Source organism: Hirundo rustica, chromosome 11, assembly GCF_015227805.2.
Source record: "Hirundo rustica isolate bHirRus1 chromosome 11, bHirRus1.pri.v3, whole genome shotgun sequence".
Lineage (NCBI taxonomy): Eukaryota > Metazoa > Chordata > Aves > Passeriformes > Hirundinidae > Hirundo > Hirundo rustica.
Window position 1 is genome coordinate 325,416 of NC_053460.1, and position 19,087 is coordinate 344,502.

Genomic DNA, 19,087 nt, shown 5'->3' on the forward strand with positions numbered 1-19,087 from the left:
ACCAGCTCCTCTCACGCTGCACCTGCCTGTGCTAACTGTCCATGGACCCCAAACGAGGAGAGGGTTCCCCTGAATATACCCCAAAATGCTGAAATCATGTAGCTCTGAAAAGAAAACCTCTAGAAGAGGTCTGAGGAGATACATCACTGTCCCCCTGTCTATGAAACCAGGGGAATTACAGACAGGAGAGAAGGTTCCCCACCAGACAAAGGAGGTAATTTCCATTACAAAGAGAGAGAGAGGGTGCTGGAGTGAAAAGCTTCATTAGACTCCGAGAGGCAAAGTGATGGCAGTATACCAAGGTCACTTCTAATTTAGACCATCTAATTGGCAAACATGGCTCCAAATGGCTATCATCTCACAGGGCTCAGAATTAATGAAGCCCGATTATTTTCATTACCTTCATCCGAGATGGAGAATGAGACACAGAGTGAGAGGGAAAGGGGGGAGAGGGAGGGGGCGAAAAGGAGGGAGAGAGAAAAATTGAGTGACAGCAGAAGGGAGAGAGCAATAAGAAAAGACAATGGGAAAGAGGGTAAAAATGTAAAGATAGCAGGAGGGGGAAGTGAGATGGTAGGGATGGGCAGGAATGACTCCTGGAGCAAGGCAGAAAAGAGAAAGATGGAAAGATGACTGGACCACTGGGAAGATGCCCTAAACTGAGTCAGAGAAAGCTGACAGCAGAGAGGATGAGACAGAAATGTACAGAAGGATAAGGCTGGCTGCGGGAGGAGGGAGAGCTCCCACTCCCGGGGGCTCCTGGGAAGCCGTCCTCTCTCCCCTCTCTCCCAGCTCCAGCCCATCAGTCCTGTCAATCGCCTGCACGGGCGAGCTGCTCTTCCCCTCAGTACGGGCCCGGCAGTCGGGCGGGCCCAGGCACAGGCCGTGACGGGAAGGAGGGCGCCTGGCCCCGCTCAGAGAGGCTGAGATGCAGAACCCGGCTACGTTCACCCACCAGCCCCACGTAAAGGGAGCCGCAGGAGACGGGGGACAGCGAGTGCCCCAGCCTGTGTCCCTGTGTGGCACCGGGGCAGGGCTCCTCAGGCAGCGCCGCCGCCCCCGTCCCTGCGCCGGGGCCAGGGGGAGGGCACGGGGGTCCCACGGGACAGCCAGCCCGGCTGCTCGCTGATGGGGAAAGGAGGGAGCACGACCAGGCAGCTCGGAGATGCTGAGCGCAAGCAGGAGCCGTTACCACGGCAACAGACATATGAGACACTGCAGGTTCCTGAACGGCGTCTGATAAGGTGTTATTAACTGGAGCCTCCTCCAACGCTGAGCGCAGAGACGCTGCGTCGAGAGGGACCTGGCTCTCAGTCACGGGGCTGCGATTCCCTCGCCGTGCCAGCGCCCGACGTGCGCCTCAAACCGAGATGGATCTTCACGAGAACGAGCAAAATTAGGAACCTCGATGCTGCCATGTTCTGCACAAGCCATACCGATGTCTCAAAATATTGCCACAGAATACACAAGAGACCCACCTTCTTCACCCCGTGCTGTGGGACCTGGAGCACGAGAGGCAACCCTCACCCCATACTGTCTCCAGGCGCCAGGGGGAAGAAAGGTGGGAAAACCAGGAACACAGGTGAGGATGAGCACCATGGCTGAGCCTGTCCCTGCTGATCCTTGCAGAATCTAGCACAGCAGGTGGGCTCGCCTTAGGGACTGTGCCTGACCTGCTCTGCAGAGTGTCCTGAGCTCCTCCCATTCCCTCATATCCTGGAGGACACAGATGTGCTTGAGGACAGACCAGCCCAGCACTCCTGCTCCAGACCACAGGTCCTGCCCAGGGACCCTGCCTGGCTCAGAACAAACCCCTCCACACCAGCACGACAGCTACCCCGAACAAACCGGTTACACCCACCAGCCTGGGGAAGGGGCTGGCTTCTGTTCCCTGCTCTTAGAAAGCCAAAACACCTGCCACCGATGTAGCTGAGAGGTGAACAAGGGCTGCTCAAACCCTCAGAAGGGATTTACACACTTGGGCAGCACCAGTGAAATGGTCACAGAGGCCGTGGTCTGTGGGACAGGACAGCTCCGTGACCCAGGTGCACAGGCAGGGCAGAGCTGCATCCTGAGAAGCCCTGAGGGGACAGGCAGCAAAGCAGGAAGCTAAGAACATAAAGGCACTTAGGGAGTGGGAACTGGAACAGGCTGCCCAGAGAGCCTCTGGAGTCTCCTTTCCTGGAGATACTCAAATGCTGTCTGGACACAGCCCTGAGCAACATGCTCGAGGGACCCTGCCTGAGCAGGGAGGTTGGACTGGAGCAGCTCCAGGGGTTCCTCCCAAGACCACTCGTGATTCCATGACTGTGACTCCTGTCTTTGAGAAGGAGTCACAAAAGGAATCACAGAATCACAGAATCATTAAAACTGGGAAAGACCCTTAGTCTTCCAAGTCCAGCCATCAATTCAACACCACCACCATATTAAACTGTGTCCTCAAATGTCGTATCCATATGATTTTTTAACAGCTCCAAGGATGGTGACTCCACAGCTTCCACAGGCAGCCTGTGCCAGGGCTTTTCAACCCTTTGAAAATGAAGAAATTTTCCCTAATATCCAACCTAAACTTCTCCCGGTGCAGTTTGCAGCTAGTCCTCTCATCCTGTCACTTGTTACATGGGAGAAGAGAACCACCCCACCCAGCTCCAACCTTCTTTCAGGGAGTTGTAGGGAGGAAGAGTGACAGAAAGAGAAGACAAAAAAACTGTAAGAGGACAGCTGGGCCATGCTGCGTGTGCTTGCTCAGAAGATGTCACAGGAGGGAGCTGGTGAAGAACGTAAGTGTTACAACAAACACCGTGTTATTCATCCCCAATGCCAAGAACTGCCAAAGAAGGGAGAAAACAAGCAGAAACAGGGTGCAAGGAAAAAAAACCACACACAGAGAAAGAACTGGCAGGAATCAAAATAAACACTTACTTTGTATACTTGATGAAAAGTTGTTAAATGATGCCACAACCTTGCGTCAAATATTATACAAAAGAAACATCAGGGGAAACATACCCCATCAGCTGCTGCATCTTCCAGAAGCTTTTGCACAAGCTGCCACCCCAAGCACTGACCTCATCAGGTCAAGGGCATTGTATTTATCCTGATTTCACGGGGAAATCACTCAACAGTTGAGCTTCACAGGGCTCAGGCAGGGGACACCACATACCAGGATGCAGCAAACCTTGACGGCAGGGCTCTGACAGGTGGAGGAGCTGACCACCACAGCAGCTCCTCACCTTTATGGGGATGGCAGTGGACGTGCCGGGATGGCAGCAGCCTCGCTTGCCTTACACAGCCACTTACCGTCATGATGAGTTTCTCGACACAGTCAGGTGACACGCTGTGCAGGTGGGTGAGGTGCAGCTGCAGGTGGATCTTGTTGTTCAGCATGTCCTGGCAGAGAGGGCAGCGGAGCATGGGCTGCACCGAGTGCTGGGTCATGGCGTGCACCCGCAGCCGGTTCACGTCCGTGTTGCTGTACTTGCAATATGGACACTGGTACATCTGCGGAGCAGACAAATCAATCACACAGCTCTTCCAGGGGCTATTTCCCTCTCTTACAGCCAGGCTTTAATAATTTGATGCCTTCTACCACCAGTTATCGCCTTTCATCCTCTTTCTCCCATTTTATTCTTTGCTTTTGGCACACTGGAAACACATTACCTGCACACAGAGACGGGATCTTCCGCCTTACCTGCTCTGATTTGGTCTCCTCTGAAGTTTTTGACCACTTAAAGGAGAGAGGCGACTCAGAGCTGCTGGGAAACGATATCCGCTTAGAGGATGCTGGAGGCTCTGTCAGCTCCTTCTCTGGCTGGCTGGCTGGTGCTGCAACAGAAAGCAATTAACATCAGGACACCCCAAAGATGCTGCCATTTACTGCTCGACAAACACCCTAAGGACTTGGAGGAGGATGAATCTGAGGACTGACCTATGTCCTGCAACGCAAATCTCACCGAAACCAGTTCCTTCTTGCTAATCTCCCACAGCAAGGGAACCGTGTCACTGGTGGCCAGAAGCAGAAAGACCCCAGCTGTTTCTAGGGGATGCTTACACCCTGCAAGTGCAGGAGACTCTGGGCCTGTCGCTGCACTGGACACACAAATGCCTGGCCAGATGGCGAAGGCCCATGTGTCACCTCCAGGAGCAGCTGGACTTCCTTGGTAAGGCAGAGGTCACACCCCTGGCTGAGCCGGGACGTTCTGCATACAGACACTCTGAAATGTGCTTGCCCTGGAGAGGGCCGGTGGCTGTGGCTGTCAGCCCAATCGATGGCACCCATGCTGGCAGCAGTGGTGCTGCTGGGGTGGCTCTGGACAGCTCAGCCCACGCCTCCAGAGGAATGCGCATACCTGGCGCTTCCTAGCGCATGGTCCCAGTTTTGGCAGGACCCAGCCAAGGGCACCCCAACACTCCCACAGTGATAAGGAGAGAAAAGGCCACTTTATTCCAGCCAACAGAGAAATGCAAATGAGCCCTAAAGTCAACAGCAAAACACTCCACGAGTTGTGGCACTGGGAGAAGCACATCCCTGACCTTTCTCCTCCCCCGAACCCTGGCTGCCTTCAGTACATAAATTTGTGGGACATCTATTATTTAAAAACTGTAAGGACAAGTATATTATACACAGCCCCCGTCTCCTCCTCCCCGAACACACATTCATAACGGTACTTTAATCTGTCTCGAATCGACTTCGAACCCATTTCGCCCTTAATGGGAGTTATTCATTTTCACTTGAAAGGTAATATCTGACAGCTGGATATTTAATATGATGGATCAGCTGCCGATTAACAAGGCGCTGTAGCATTCTCAGGCCAGTCCCCCATACTCTTCCCCCTTTCTTCAACTCAACTTGTGAACCCGCTGGTATCTGCTCCCTGTTTCAGGTAACACCATCAAGAGTCAGATCCCAGCAAACTGCTTCCTTTCCAAAGACCTTTCTGTACACTGGCATGAGCTGTATTTCCAAATGTACCATATATCACAGCGGAGAACACAATTCCCACTTCTAACTGCTTTCCCTGCCAGCCCCCATCTCTGCATTCAGCTGAATAGAGGCAATATAAATTCTGGAAGAGGGAAAACAAGTATTACAAACAGGTAACAGTACTGCCAAAGGGAGGCAGGGATTAGAGGATTTGATCTGGGACTTCTGAATTTCTCCTGGTAGGCTTGTCCATACTGAATGGGCTTGGAAGTGATCTTGTTCCCCACAGCACTGCTGGCTGCATGCCTGGTGCCTCATGCCTGGCTGGGCAGCAGCCTGCATGCGTGCATGTACAGTCCCAGCTGTACCTGAAACACAACCCCCAGGACTCTGCTGCGCTGCCAACTCTACAAAAACATCCAAACCAGGAGTGGGATGAGTTTGCAGTGTCAGTGCTGACTGACAGACACCATCACAGATCCTGCTCTGACCTTACAGAATGACGGGCTGCTCCGCTCAGCTCACGGCTTGAACCGAGACTCTCCCCAGGGTTCAGAACTGCAAACAGATTAAAGAAGTCTGCAGGGCCAGAGCTGACCTTCCTTGCTTCCTATGATAAATGTGCCTGGAGCATTAGGAACACGGCCCCACTCTGATGCTCCTCCACTGAGGAACGCAGTCCCTCCCAGAGGGTTTGGGGAGGAGAGAACACCACCAAGAGCCAGCAGTGTGGCAGGGGAAGGACCATACTGCCCTAAAATGCCCTGCCTGAGCCCTGTGTGACGTGAGCGGCCCTTGTCAGGAGCCTGATTGCTGCTGACACTGTCCAGCCCCTAGTGTGACCTCGGACACTGACCTGCCGGCCCCGATCAGGCTGCTGGGTGTTGGCATGAGCAGCTGCAGACCCCAGGTCTGCCAGGGTGGTCCAGCACAGCCATGCAAGTCCTGCTCTAGACCTGCACTGGGCGGGGACGACAGTGGCAGTCGTGACTTTGGGTCCCTTTAGACCTCTTTAGGTGGTGATTGTGGCTCCTGTGTGGTCCACACTGTACCCCTGAACCGGGCACTGACCACTGCCAGCTGCTCACCAGTGGAGTGTTTTTGGATGCAGTGACTGAATTCAGCCCAACCATCGGCTAGCCCAGACTGCTGAACATCAGCTCCAACCCTGGGAGTCACAACAGGGCATTTTCTCATCTCCTTTCTACTGTGAAGCAGCCTGCTTAGAATTAGTAACAGGTAATTAAAATGTACCATCTCCTAAGTGTCCAATTTCATTAAATCACTTGATCCAACCCCATAACCTTAATCCTTCAAAACTAGAATTATTGATGATTGTCCAGACCCAAGAATAACTGATTTGCTGCACACAGGATATTTATTTTAAGTAATAGTTTTTGAGTTGACAACTCAGCTGGGAATTTTAACACCAAGACTGAAGTTTATTGTTGATAAACAGTCAAATGCACAAAATGACACATTCAGTCCACATCACAGATGATCAGAGGAATTAAGAACTCTCTGCTACCAGGAGAAATGAGGACAGGGCTTGGTGCCTGCCTGCAGAGTTCCTGGCATAGCCTGGAACCTTCTGTCTGTGTACAGAGGACAGGACAGAATGTCCTGAGCTCAAAATGTCCACAAGGCCACGGCCTCTAAGGGCTGAGTGGCACTGGAACACACAGAGACAATACCTGTGCTGTGACCACAGCCAGCACCTTGCTTCCAGGTCCAGGCCTTGCAGGAGAGAAAACAGAATTTGGTTTAAAGTATGATGTATGCCTACATATCAGATAGTATTGTTATTACTTTGACTCTTTAAATGGATTTAGTTCAGATCCACTGACTTACAGGGACACCTGCGCTTCTCAACAACTGTCCCCTAAAAGCCAAGTGTGATGGGGAGGGCTGCCACAGCACTTCTGGAGATCTACTAATCTTCTCCATCTTCTCAGCAGCTGCTGCTTTTCAGAGGAGGAGGAGAGATCCTCCCTGGGCATATTCCAGCGGTGAGATGGGCACTTCCTTCCAACTGGGGGCTTTTCCATTGCTGGTTCCAGAGGCAAACCCAGCATGGATCCCCTAAACTGCTGCTCTCCATCCTGGTGGGAAGGAAGTCACCACCCACCTCCTACCCATCAGATTCTTTTAGCTAAAGTATCACTGACAGCCCCTTCATCTAAACTTCCATCTCCCAACCAAGCAACATAATGGAAAAGCCAATTAAATGATTATTAATTCATGCTGCTTTCCGTAAGCCAGAGGTTCTCATCTCCCTGCATTCCGTAAACCAGCTTGCCACTTGCCCTAGAAATTTACAGTGGGGTTTCTGCTATTGCCATTGATTTAAACACCACCAGCCTCCAAAAAACTCCCTGCCATGAAGTCCAGCCGCTGGCCTGGGAAAGTTCTCAGTAAGACCAGGGAACTGTGCTTTCACTGCCTGATGGAAAATGGCATTCTGTATTTGGTGGCGCCTCCTTCCTCAAATCACCTTGATGTGCTCTTGGAGCCATCACTCAGCACCACAAGTCCTCAGACCAGTGGGAGCTGCTACTGTGCTGCTGTGCCACACAGCCCTGTGCCATCAATGCCCAAGGCTTCTGCCCCCTGTGCTCCTACAGCACCTGCGTGTCTCCTGAAATCCAGGGCTACAACATCCGTTTCATGTTCTCCAGAAACTGCCGTGATGCAGGAATGGTCAGAGCCCACACTGCTGCCTCCTCAGTAACACAGCCAGCATTTCCTCCCCAAACACGGTCTGTTTAATTCCCCATTCCCTGAAGGAACTCCTGTCCCAACCACCTGCTGTAGCCACACTATCAGGCCTGTGCACTACCTGTTGCTCTGCAGCATTTCTCAGCTCTGTATTTGACAGTAACTCAACTGACAGGTAAATGCCCCACGCTCGGTGCACTCTGCATCCGTCCTGGCTGCTGCTTCACATCCCCAGAAATGGCCAAATAATTTGTTTTGCTAATGCTGTGTCATACCTTCCCACCTGCAGCGAGTACCCACAGCTGAATTACCATTAAATATTCATATCCAGAAGCTCCAGCTGCCACCAGACATCCCTGCCTTGCTCCATACGAACACGAAGACCCGGCAGATGCCTCCGCCAGGTGCCAAGCAGCACCGGGGGCTCCCGGAGGTGGCCCTTTGCTTGGCACCACAGACCTCTCCTGCAGCCCACTTCAGCTCCTGCAGCGCCTCCGATGCCGCCAGAGCCCAGCATGCCTGGAGCTCAGCCGGCTGCTGCATGGAGCCACCCGGCCCAGCCAGGTTTCCGGGCTGGAGCTGCCACCCAGCAGCCTTTTGTGCTTCATATATCCTTGGAAAAAGGCAGCTATAGGCAACCTCCCAGTCCTTCTCTCCCGTCCCCTCTCCCAGGCTGCCCTCGCTCAGGCGCCAGTGCTGAGTGGCTCCATCATGCCCCTCGTTCCCTTCTTCAGCCTCTCAGGCCCACAGAACATCCCAGCCATTAAGTGCTCCACAAACGCCAGATATTAAAAAAAAAGCAGCAAAAAGCAGCCGGGGGGAGGAGCAGGAATAGATTTCCGTCAGGATGTGCCTGACCTGTTTTTTTCAATTTCAGTAATTAGAAAGGCAGTCGGCCTGTAGGAATTATTCATAAACTGCAGGAGCTGTGCAGTATACATTTATGTTAAACATGTCAAATCCAATTGAAATCATGCCTGCCAGCACCATACTCCATAAACACACTTTTCTGCAACAATTTCCCAGCTCTCAGCAATCCAATCCATTAATACTTCCTTTAATAGCAATCTACCACGGATTCGAATCAGGGACGGTCCATTGCACTAATTGCTCTGTTAGGTGAGCATCATGGACTTAAAAAAAAAAAAAAAAAAAAAAAAAAAAAATCATTAACAAAAATAAAAGCCCTTCAGGCCAGTCCTCCAGAAAGACTTCATTTCAATCTATATTTTAAGCAGACTTTGTTTCTTGTTTTTGTGGAAAAACCCCTGATATTCTTTGTGTACCCAACCAACAATGCATTAAGGAAGCTTCTGGTTGCTGTGTTACTGCTGGTGATGGGCTTCTTCATCAGAGACGTGAACCAGCACCACCCCAAAACCGAGAGGCCTCGTACAGCAGTGAGCGGGGCTTCAGCTGACTATCCATCATCTACAACCTGCCTTAAAAATGGAGTTGGGATCAGCCATGATCCCTTCTCCCTGGCAGGTTTGCTTGTGGTAAATCTCACATTAGCCATGACGAGATAATGTCTAACACTGAGTCATTAGGCACACAGCATCTCCCAGCTCCGGTGTGGAGGCGCTGCCATCTTCCAGAAGGTTCCAGAAACCACAGAGATGTCTATAAAAATCAAGATCCAATGAGTCCTTCAATAGGATGGAGTTTTCCTCATGTACATTAAATTGAAAAGTATCACCTAAAAAAATGTTTCTGCTTCACGTTATTGCATTTTTAAATAAATACAATGAATGAATCAATACTTTTTTTTTTTTTGCAGTTGAGACATTTTGACAAGTTTACAATGAAAACAGGTTTTCCCCTTGGTGCTGACGCTAACCCCAGCACAGGTTGCACCGGGACTGTACCCACCGTGGTGCAGACCCTCACCCCTGGGCCAGGGCAGGGACATGGGCAAAGGAACTCAGTGCCTTGTTACAGATCTTGCAAACCTTTAAGAAAGTGGAAGAAATAAAAGCCCTGTGCGCAGTGAGGAAACCGACGCACAAAGGGGAGTAAATTGCTGAGGAACGTAACGATCAAATTGCAGGTGGCGAGCAGCAAAAAGGTCTGTCCCTGTCCCCTTTCACATGCCCCATCACCGGCATTCAGCCCGCATCTCTCCTGCCCCTATCTCCATCTTCACAGAGTCACCTGGCTCAGAGGCTTCTCTGAAGGTCAGCCAGTCCATCCAAAGCAGGATACACTGAGCCTGCCTCATTCCCGATGGCAGCTCCTCCAATCTTCTTGAAAGACCTCTGAGGACCCTTCCCAGAAAACCCACTCCAGCGTTTAAGCCACAGGCTGTACAGGAGGACTTAAAAAAATTTGTTACCTAACATCAATCTTTCTCCCTTCAGTTTAAGCCTTTTGTGTCTTGTCTGTATCCTCAACATGGAGAACAAATAATTTCATTCCTTTCAGAAGCATTTAATGAACAAGACTTATCTTGTCCTCCTCTTTGGTCTTCTTTTGGGTCAAATAAGCCTGTTCATTCCATTTTCTCCTCCTGACTGATGCTGCTCTGTTCTGGGTTGTTCCTGCTGTTTGGGCTTTCTGAAATTGCTGCCCAGCCTCCCCAACACCCCAGCTCAGGAATGGAGAGCTTTCCAGCACTAATGAAACCCGCCAATGGTACAATGCTGTCACCTACACCGCAGCGTCTGTGCTTCATTTCAGCCTGTCCTGAAAAGTGTCACCGAAAGCCTTCCCAAGGAGACACTGACTCCAAACAGGACCTACTTCACATGAAGGGAAATTGGGTCGTGTTGACATGATTTGTTCTTGACAAATCTGTGTCGACTGCTCCTCATCTCATTATCTTCCCATCAGCACTTACAAACAGTTGTTTGGTCAATTCCCGGGAAAATCTGGGGCAGAGATGGCAGGTGTACAGTTCCCCAGCCACTCCCTTGATCATGGACAAGCCCCCTGTCTGTCCCTCACTGCACCTCCCCTCTCTGCACAGCACACGACAGAGCAGCTGGCAGGTTTGACACACTCCAGGCACTGTCTCCCAGCACCCAGGTGCAGTACACCAGGTCAGGGACAACCTTCAGCATCACCAAGAGCTCTGCAGCCCATTCCTGGTAGCTGGGGAACGGGCTCTGCCCACGCTGCTGCTGACACGGGCCGTTGCTGCTCTGCTCAGTTAGGGAAAATGCAAAGAAGGCTTCATGTTCTTTAGCTTTATGACACTGGTCACGCCTTGCCCTCCTGCTCTGTGTCAGCAGCCTCCTCCTCCTCCAGGGAGAGCTTCCCAGTAATGCCCGCTCCCCTCCCTGCTCACGGCTCCACTTGTGTTGGGCTTTCGTGTCCCTGTACACCTCTCTCCTGGGACTGCCAGGTGTAACCTGACCAGTTCCTATTCCTCCCCATGCCTGATGTCCAGGAGGACCTGTCAACACCGTCATGTTCCTCGAGGGACAAGAGCAGAAACAAGACCAAGGTGTGGCGCCTGCTTTGCACACCAGCTGGACAGCAACCGCTGGGAACAATATCTTGCTTTAAAGTTCAGGGTGGTGGTGGTGATGTTACATGTTTGGAAGCAGCCTGAGCTCAGCACCAGCACATCACACACACCTTGGCTCGCACAAGGCTGGTCCCACGTTCCATGGGCTCACACACCTGCTCTGTGTCCTCCCCACATGGCTTCCCCATGGAGCTGTCCCATTTCTGATCTCTTCCTTGGTTCACAAACACTGGGTTAGGAATTCCCTACCAAGCTGATGAAATTAAGCCATCCAGATTCAGAGTTTCTGGACAGAAAAGGGGTCAAAAAGTAGGCTCCTCATTTTTCCTTATATATTTTGAAATATAATCTTTGCACACAGATTGGCCTTTTTAAGTACTTCAGGTTTGGGCAAAGAGCCCTGTTTACCCCTGAAGAGATTTAATCAATAAACAATACTTACATCTGTCTGTGATGCTTCACAAAATGGTTGTGCTCAAGATCACACAATCCCACACAGTGAACTGAGACTAAAAACCACCAACAGCCAAGCCAAATTGCGTTTCTGGGTTAAGAATCAGTTTGTGATGGGAAGGAACACACAGAGCAACCTCAGTGAGTGCAGCCCAGACTGAGAGCACAAACCTCACACAGCCCACAAGGCCCAGCTTGCTCCCTTCACCAGGCAGGACACATCTTCCATGGACTGAGATTGAGACGGGCTGAGATTGTAACTGTCGAGGTGAAATACCACACGCCATTTTGGGAAGATAACATAAGACAAAGTATCTTTGTCCAGGGCTTACCAAGTAGCAGCCATGAAGGCAGCAGGAGAAGCCTGCCTGGAAGAAGGGTCTCTGTGCAGACTGAGGCATTGCACCGACCAACGCTGAGCCTGCCAGCCAAACGGGACTTGGAGCCAGACCTACTGTGTCCTGGCCCAAGAAAAACGAATGCCACCTTCAGCAGCTCGGGTTCTGGACCCAGGCTGAAATGGCCAGCAAGGGCCAGATGAGGGTGGAAGAGGGATGGCCCTCTCCAGAGCGGGACAATCACAGCATCACCAAATGGAACGCTTAATCCAACCACGTGCTGGCTGCTGGCAGGAGGGCTCGTGCTCTGCTTCCTCCTCCTCTCCCAGCTGCTGATCCCCATCGCCCCTGGGTCCCAGAGCACCCCTGGCCCAGCGCCAGCCTGCGGCTTAGAGTGGGGACGCATGGCCCAGCACAACTCAACTATGGAGTACATCGAGAAGCTACACCCAAAGCCTTCACAGAGGATGACACTTACGTCACGCTGACACTGCCACATTGTGGTCGGCTAAAAAGGGTTTTGTGGACCACTGTTTTTTCCACCTCCCCTTCCTGGATGTAAAGAAAATGAGGGACCAAACACCACCCCTGCTAAATCACAGAATCATACCTGTCCATTTACTCTGGTCCTTGTCCCCTCCACTCTCTTGCTCCTTGGCAGGCTCCTCAACATCACCAGCTGTTTCATTGGGACCTTCCACATCTTCACTGGGTTCTTCTGAAACAAGAAAAGCAGAAAGTTGACACAGACATGGAAGGCAGAACAGAAGAACAGGCATCTGCCAACGACTAAGAACAACAGCTCAGGCTGTGCACAAGCGTTGGGTGGCAGGTATCGACATCACCCAGTGTTCTCCCAACACGCCTGCTTATTGGTCAAGACAGAAACTGTAAAGAACTGAGAGATGAAGATAAAATGAAGAATCTCACTTACTTCTACCACCTGGAACTACTGAGGTCCCCTAAGGCGTCACGTGCAGTGACATGGTTGTCTGCACAAGGCTCTACTCAGCCACATCAGGGAATTACAGAAGCAGCAGTGAGCAGAGCCTCCAGCACCTTCAGCCTCATCCTTCCTCCTCACTGCCATCTCAAGCTCTTTGGACCCAGTGTGCCGTACTGACCCCGGCCACCAAGATGCCAGAGTCCCCTGCACACTCAGGACATCCCTCCTGCCCAGGCCAAGGAGGAACGTGCCGGCAGTCTCGCCTTCACCCCAGTAAGGGGAAGGACCTGCAAACCCGGGCAGCACCGTGCAGGGGCAAAAGCATGGAGGAGACACTCGGTGAAGGGCTGAAAGCTTAGAACAAAACACAGAGCACCACGGTGCAGCCCCTAACAACAGCACGGGCACAGAGTGTGTCAGCCTGGTGTGGGGCAGCTCCAGTCCCAGGCACCTCGCCAGGCAGGACACTGGGAGTGAGAGCGCTGTGGCTGCCAGACCCCTTACACCAGGGTCTAACAGCCACATTATCATCCACTATTATGGGCTACCTGTAACTGACAGGGGTTACCCCACAACTGGGCTAAAAAGGGAACTTTTAGGCCATTACACCCATTTTTAGGCAGGATAGTTTAGAATTTTAACTCACATTATCTGGTCATGGTAAATCCCATGAACCCACGCTGTCCTGAGGTTTACCTGAACCACCTAAGGGGTTCAAGCACCAACCCCCACCCTCTCCCTAACAAAGACAGGGCTAGAAATTCAGATTAAAAATATATATTAGCAGCTTGCAGATACTCAGCAGTGCCCTTTGAGAGTATGACAGCCTAAATTGGGAGTGAGAGGGGAGACGGGTGGCAGCGCTGACAAAGGCATCCAACATGTAGAAAGACACATATCACTGGTGGAGGGGTGAGCTGGGCAGTCTGCCATGTGAGCCAAGTTTGCTGGGAGAAGGGCTGCGAAACCAGCAGCTGGGTTCACATTTCAGAAATTAAAATTCCAATCTTTTTTCCACTCTAGGGAAAAAACACAGCAAACCATCCCGACCCCAACCCCACCACCCCGGTGCCTTCAAGCCACTTCACACAGGGCAAGGGTGCCCCTTCAGCTGGGGCAGCTGCTGTGGAAGCAGATTTTAGCTGGTTTTATTAAAAATCTTTGGTAATGGGTTTCTGTATTTAATTTAAATCATCATTTTAACCGTTCTCCGCTGGCTCAGGTGCTCGGAGGCCCCCCTGAACAGCGTGAAGAGATGGCCCCCATTGCCCACAGCCCATCACCCACTGCCCCGGCCCCGAGCCCCCAGCCCAGAGCCCCCCAGCCTGGCTGAACAACAAAGGGCGCCCGGCGCAGCGGCACTCCCGGCTGCGACCCGGAGGTGTCAGCATCGGCATGGGAGGAAGAGGAAGGGCGAGCCAGGCTCAGCCGCTGTCTGGGCTCTAACCTGAGCATGTGGAAATAATACGTGTCTTCCAGTGTGCTGTCTGGTTCGAGGGGAATAAAATAGGACATTCATAAGCAGTTACACCATCTGTCTTTATACCATCATCATCATCAACAAGGGAAAAAATAGCTCTTTAAAATGGATGAAAGCCCAGGCTGACAGTAACCGGAAAAATGTGAGCTATGAATACCAATAATGGGAGAAAATGATTAAAAAACAAGGCTACAAACAGCAAGTCCCCAGCGCGGCTGGGGCTGCAGCTCCTTGCATCCATCCACCACCAGCTTGGACTGAGCCCCCACGTCTCTGCAATGAGCACTCCATAGTCCCGCACCAGGAACGCTCCCCTCCGAGGACACAAACTGCCCCTGGCTCAACACCCTCTGCTAGGCAGAGGGCAGGGAGCTGATCCAGCTGCAAATCCTCCTCCTGCTCCACCCTGAGCTGTCTTTTTTCTGAAAAGTGATTTTTCTAAAGCAGGATGGGAAGGGAGCAGTCAAAGACATCTACCCGAGGAGGCTCTGACCCAGCCTGGGTAGGTCCTCGTACCACCCCTGCTCCGCTCCTTGCTGCCAGGGCCTCTGGCACAGAGCTCCGGGAGGGGAAGCGCTAACTCCATCTGCCTTGTGATCCCCTTCCAGCAGCCTCCTCTGGAAGGCTGAGGCTGTTCTGCTCACCAGGCTCAGTCTGGCCCGTGGTGCAGCCGCCAGTGCTCCCCACCGTGCCCAGGGACGGTGGGCACAGCCACCCCACCCCTGAGCTGGCTCTGTGTGCCGCAACGCGCTCTGACCCGCTGAGAACCTGCCTCCAGTGCTCAACCCCACGTCTGACCCAGCTTCTACCGAGCAGACCTCAGCCCTGACAGTAAAAGCAGCAAAGCCCCGGCTCCTGAAAGGTCTGTGCCCACCACTCCCTCTGCGGTTGTTAAGCCACAGCTCCACGGTGCAGTGCAGGTCTGGAAAGCAAACACCTGTGTGAAGGCACCTGACCACCCGTCCCCTGGACTCCTTTGGGGCATCCCTCCCTGAGAACAAGGCCAGCAGCACATCTGGCAGGGAAGGGTCTGCTCCTCCCCTCAATCCGCTGTGCACCACAAGGAGCTTCCATTGCCACTGCAAGCTGGCGTCACGCTGCACACGACCGGAGCCCACCACTGTCCTCATGAAACAGCCCACAGGACCCACCTGCAGCAGTGTGCAGAACGCCCCAAGACCAGCTCCCGAGGCTGAACGAGCAGCGGTCACCAACACGCAGGGAACTTACTTCCAAACCACCCGACCCCTCCTCCCCAAAGCTGCACGTGCTGTTCAGAGGTGCAGGAGCGGCTGCTGTGGGATTTGTATGGGGGAATCTTGTCCCTGGGAAACCCAAACACCGCCCATTGTGCAATTGTTCCCATGCCAGAGCTCCATCCCTGAGTCCATGGTGCTTTATTAATAACTTTTAAAAGGAATTTTCCAACTGCCAGTGCTCAGGTCAAGACTGGCAGCAAGGAACTGCAGCCCCTGGAGCCAAAGGAGCTGCTCTTCTATCCCAATCCACCTGCCCCACACAAAATCCTAGGCACAATCTTTGCTTCCTTCATGAATAAATCATTTTAGAGAACAGTATTTCCTTTTAATTTAAAATTAAACCATTCACTAAGCGGGGGCGGGGGGGGGGCAGGGGGGGCTGGGGCGAGGCGGGGGAAGAGCAGGAGAAGAGTCTGGAAAATCACAAGTATCTGACTCCTGCAGAGGTCAGGGAACCTCTGACTCAGTCACACACCAAAATGTACCCGAACTGCAGCATGCAATTGCACAGGATCACACCACTGAGGTCTGTCCCTTCCCAGACCCAGGAAGTTTGAGAGCTGGAGAAGTCAGCAAACGATGGGATTCAGCTGAAGAGCCCAAGACCTCTCACCTCTTCCTCTCCCAGCCAGGCTTTCCTTAACAAACCCAGATCTCTTATCCGAAGGGATAAAGGGCATTTCTGGGGTGGCGGAAATGTAGGCATGGGAAAGAGCGTGCGCTGCCTCTCCACCCTCCGGCAGGCTTGAGAGCTGAGAAACATTAGCTGTCATGAACCACAATCAAATCAGGTTTGAAATATTTAGCAGTGGCTTGGAAAATGTGGCGGTGCAGCTCTGACAGGCGAGATGTGCAGACACCCATTTTCCATTATAATGGAAATATCAAGCCTGTTCTGAATATGTATAACCTAGAAAAATGTATTGATTTTTCATTCGGCATTAAAAAAATGAAATACCCTGCAGCTGTCAAAAGCCTTTTGTTAAAAGCTCATCTTTCCTGGAATGAGGTTTACCAGAAACAAGTTTTAATTGTACACAGGGTCTCTCCTTTGGAACAAAAAGAGTCTCCGAGGCTCCCCTTTTCAGGATAAGTAGCCAAAAAAGCCGACAGAGGGACGGGCCTGAGCGCTGGGTGCCGGCTGCAGGCTGTGCTGGCTGCTGCCCACCCCCTGAGCCACCCTGCAGCTGCTTTCAGCGGGTGCAAACCTGAGTCCCCCTGGGTGGAAAGGTTCGGGTTGGCACGGAGGAGGAGGGAGGTCCACAGTGGGTCGATGCCCTCCTGCATCCTGGAAGCCAAGGATGAGCTCAGCTGCCCCCGAGCTGTGCCAGGGTCACCGTGCAGGGCCGGGTGCAGCTGGCTCAGGGAGGGTCACCAAGAGGCACGGGGAGGGAAGCCCCAGCTCACACCATGCCCGTGGGCTCCGTGCACTCTGCTGTGGTAACAGAGCACAGAGAGAGCCCAGATGGGGGTCTGACCTCAGCTCCCACTCCGGGTGCACGTATGTGCTGCAATACCATCTGTGCCAGCTCCTAACAGGATTACTCTACATCAGCTTGTTCATTCCTACTGATTTCCTGAAAGGAAAAGCACAACTCCAAGCAGTGCAACGGCAGCACTAAGCAAGGTTACGAGAGGAATGCCATGGAACTCCAGCCTGGATGCAGAGCTGGTGGATGAGTCCCACCTGACAAAGGGCTGCAGGAAAACAAGATGATACTACGTGTACCTTGGTTTAATGACACTTATTTCCCAGACAGCTCCACTCCAGAGCATGGCCAGAGCATCTCTGCTGCTTTCACTGACAAACTGCTGGCTATAGTGTGCTCAGATGACACAGGCATCAGAGAGTCACAGAATTGTTTTGGCTTGGGAGGGACCTTCAAGACCTTCTTGTTCCAAACCCCTGACATAAGCAGGGAGACCTTCCATTATACCAGGCTGCTTCAAACCCCATCAAACCTGGCCTTGAACACACCCTGGGATGGAGCATGCACAACCAAGAACCCCTTCCCTGGGAGAGCCTCACCATTCTCCCACTCCCTGGGAACAAGGCTGTCCCATTTTTTTTTGCAAACTGGGCTATATTTTAAGCCAGTGAAACCCGACAGGGACTTACTCCCTTTAATTTCAGTAGGACTAGAAAGGTTGCCGTTATTTTCACACATGAAACATTAAAAAAAAAGGCAAATTCCTTGAGCATGTTTGTAGTGGAGCGTGATGTGATTGTGTTGTCATTTATGGGAAATAATCGCAAGCCCATCTCTCCCTTTCCCCCCATTTTCCAGTCCAAATAACCATGAAAAATTACACTTCAATGTCAGGAGGACAACAAAGGAGGGGCTTTCTCCTGCGGCTTGACGGCTTTTCAGCCTTCCCTTTCTTGGACAAAAACTACCTTCAATTCTGTTTCATTTTAAATGTGATCTAACAAATGCATCTTGACAAGTTCCTTTCTCTTTTTCTTTTAAACAGTATTTTGCACAGTTTAACCTAGCTCCAAACTGGAATCAGCTGGAAAGGAGATGCATGCAAAAACACAAACACAGATCAAACAGCAAAACAAAAGAGCCCATCTCCAGCTCCAGGTCTGCAGGGAGAGGACAGAGCAGTCTCCACACAGAGACCTGCAGGACAAGGGTCCAAAGACAAAGGGGACCCGTGGGAGGAAGAGGATGGAGGAGCTGGATGGCAGAGGTGACAAGGCAGGAGCACAGGAAAGGCACCTGGGGGATGGGCACCCAGCCTCACTTTGTGAGGGAAGGCAACCCTGGCCTTCTGCTAAAGATGCTTGGTGGAACTACTCCAGCAGACAGTGGCAGGTTTTGTAGAATCACAAAACCATTTGGGTTGAAATCATTGAGTTGCGCTGTTCCTCCAGCACCGTCAAGGCTTCCACTGACCCATGTTCCCATGTACCACATCCATATGGGTTTTAAATCCTGCCAGGGACAGGGACTCCAGCACTGCCCTGGGTATCCTGTGCCAAGGCTGGATAGCTCTTTCCAAGAAGGAATTTTCCCAAAATATGGCCTAAACCTCCCCTGGCACAACCTGAGGCCGTTTCCCCTTATCCCACCACTTGCTCCTTGGGAGAAGAGCACTGCAGGCCCTCAACAGACTGTGCCAGTAGAGCAAGAGGTGCTTTGTGCTCACTGGGAATACAGGCTCACTCCAGAAAAAAACATGGAGATCCACAAACAAAACCAGTGCTGATGCCAAGCTGAAGTTAATAGCCAACTTTAGCAACTTTGCAGCAAGGTACATCTTGAGAACACTGTAACTATAACAAAAATGAGCTATAATTAATTCATGCTTAGCCTTAGGGGCTGAATATGCACAGGAGAGCTCCCAACAACCTTAACCCATCATCCTCACAAACCACACTTAAATGAAACACAAAAATGTCTTCTTTCTGTTTAGGGTTTTTTTTTTTTTTTTTTTTTTGAATATACAACTCCTACTCAGTTCTCCCTCTCCATGGTATTGCTCCAAGGGAA

General features: G+C 51.8%; 1 protein-coding gene across 1 annotated transcript in view; it reads right to left on the reverse strand.

Annotated features, from left to right (window-relative positions):
• ZFHX3 (zinc finger homeobox 3) overlaps nt 1-19,087 on the reverse strand; it is a 137,690-nt gene that overhangs the window by 15,852 nt on the left and 102,751 nt on the right. The window contains 3 exon segments of the mRNA XM_040075073.2: nt 3,298-3,498; nt 3,689-3,822; nt 12,513-12,620. Coding sequence (XP_039931007.1) covers nt 3,298-3,498; nt 3,689-3,822; nt 12,513-12,620 — 443 coding nt within the window.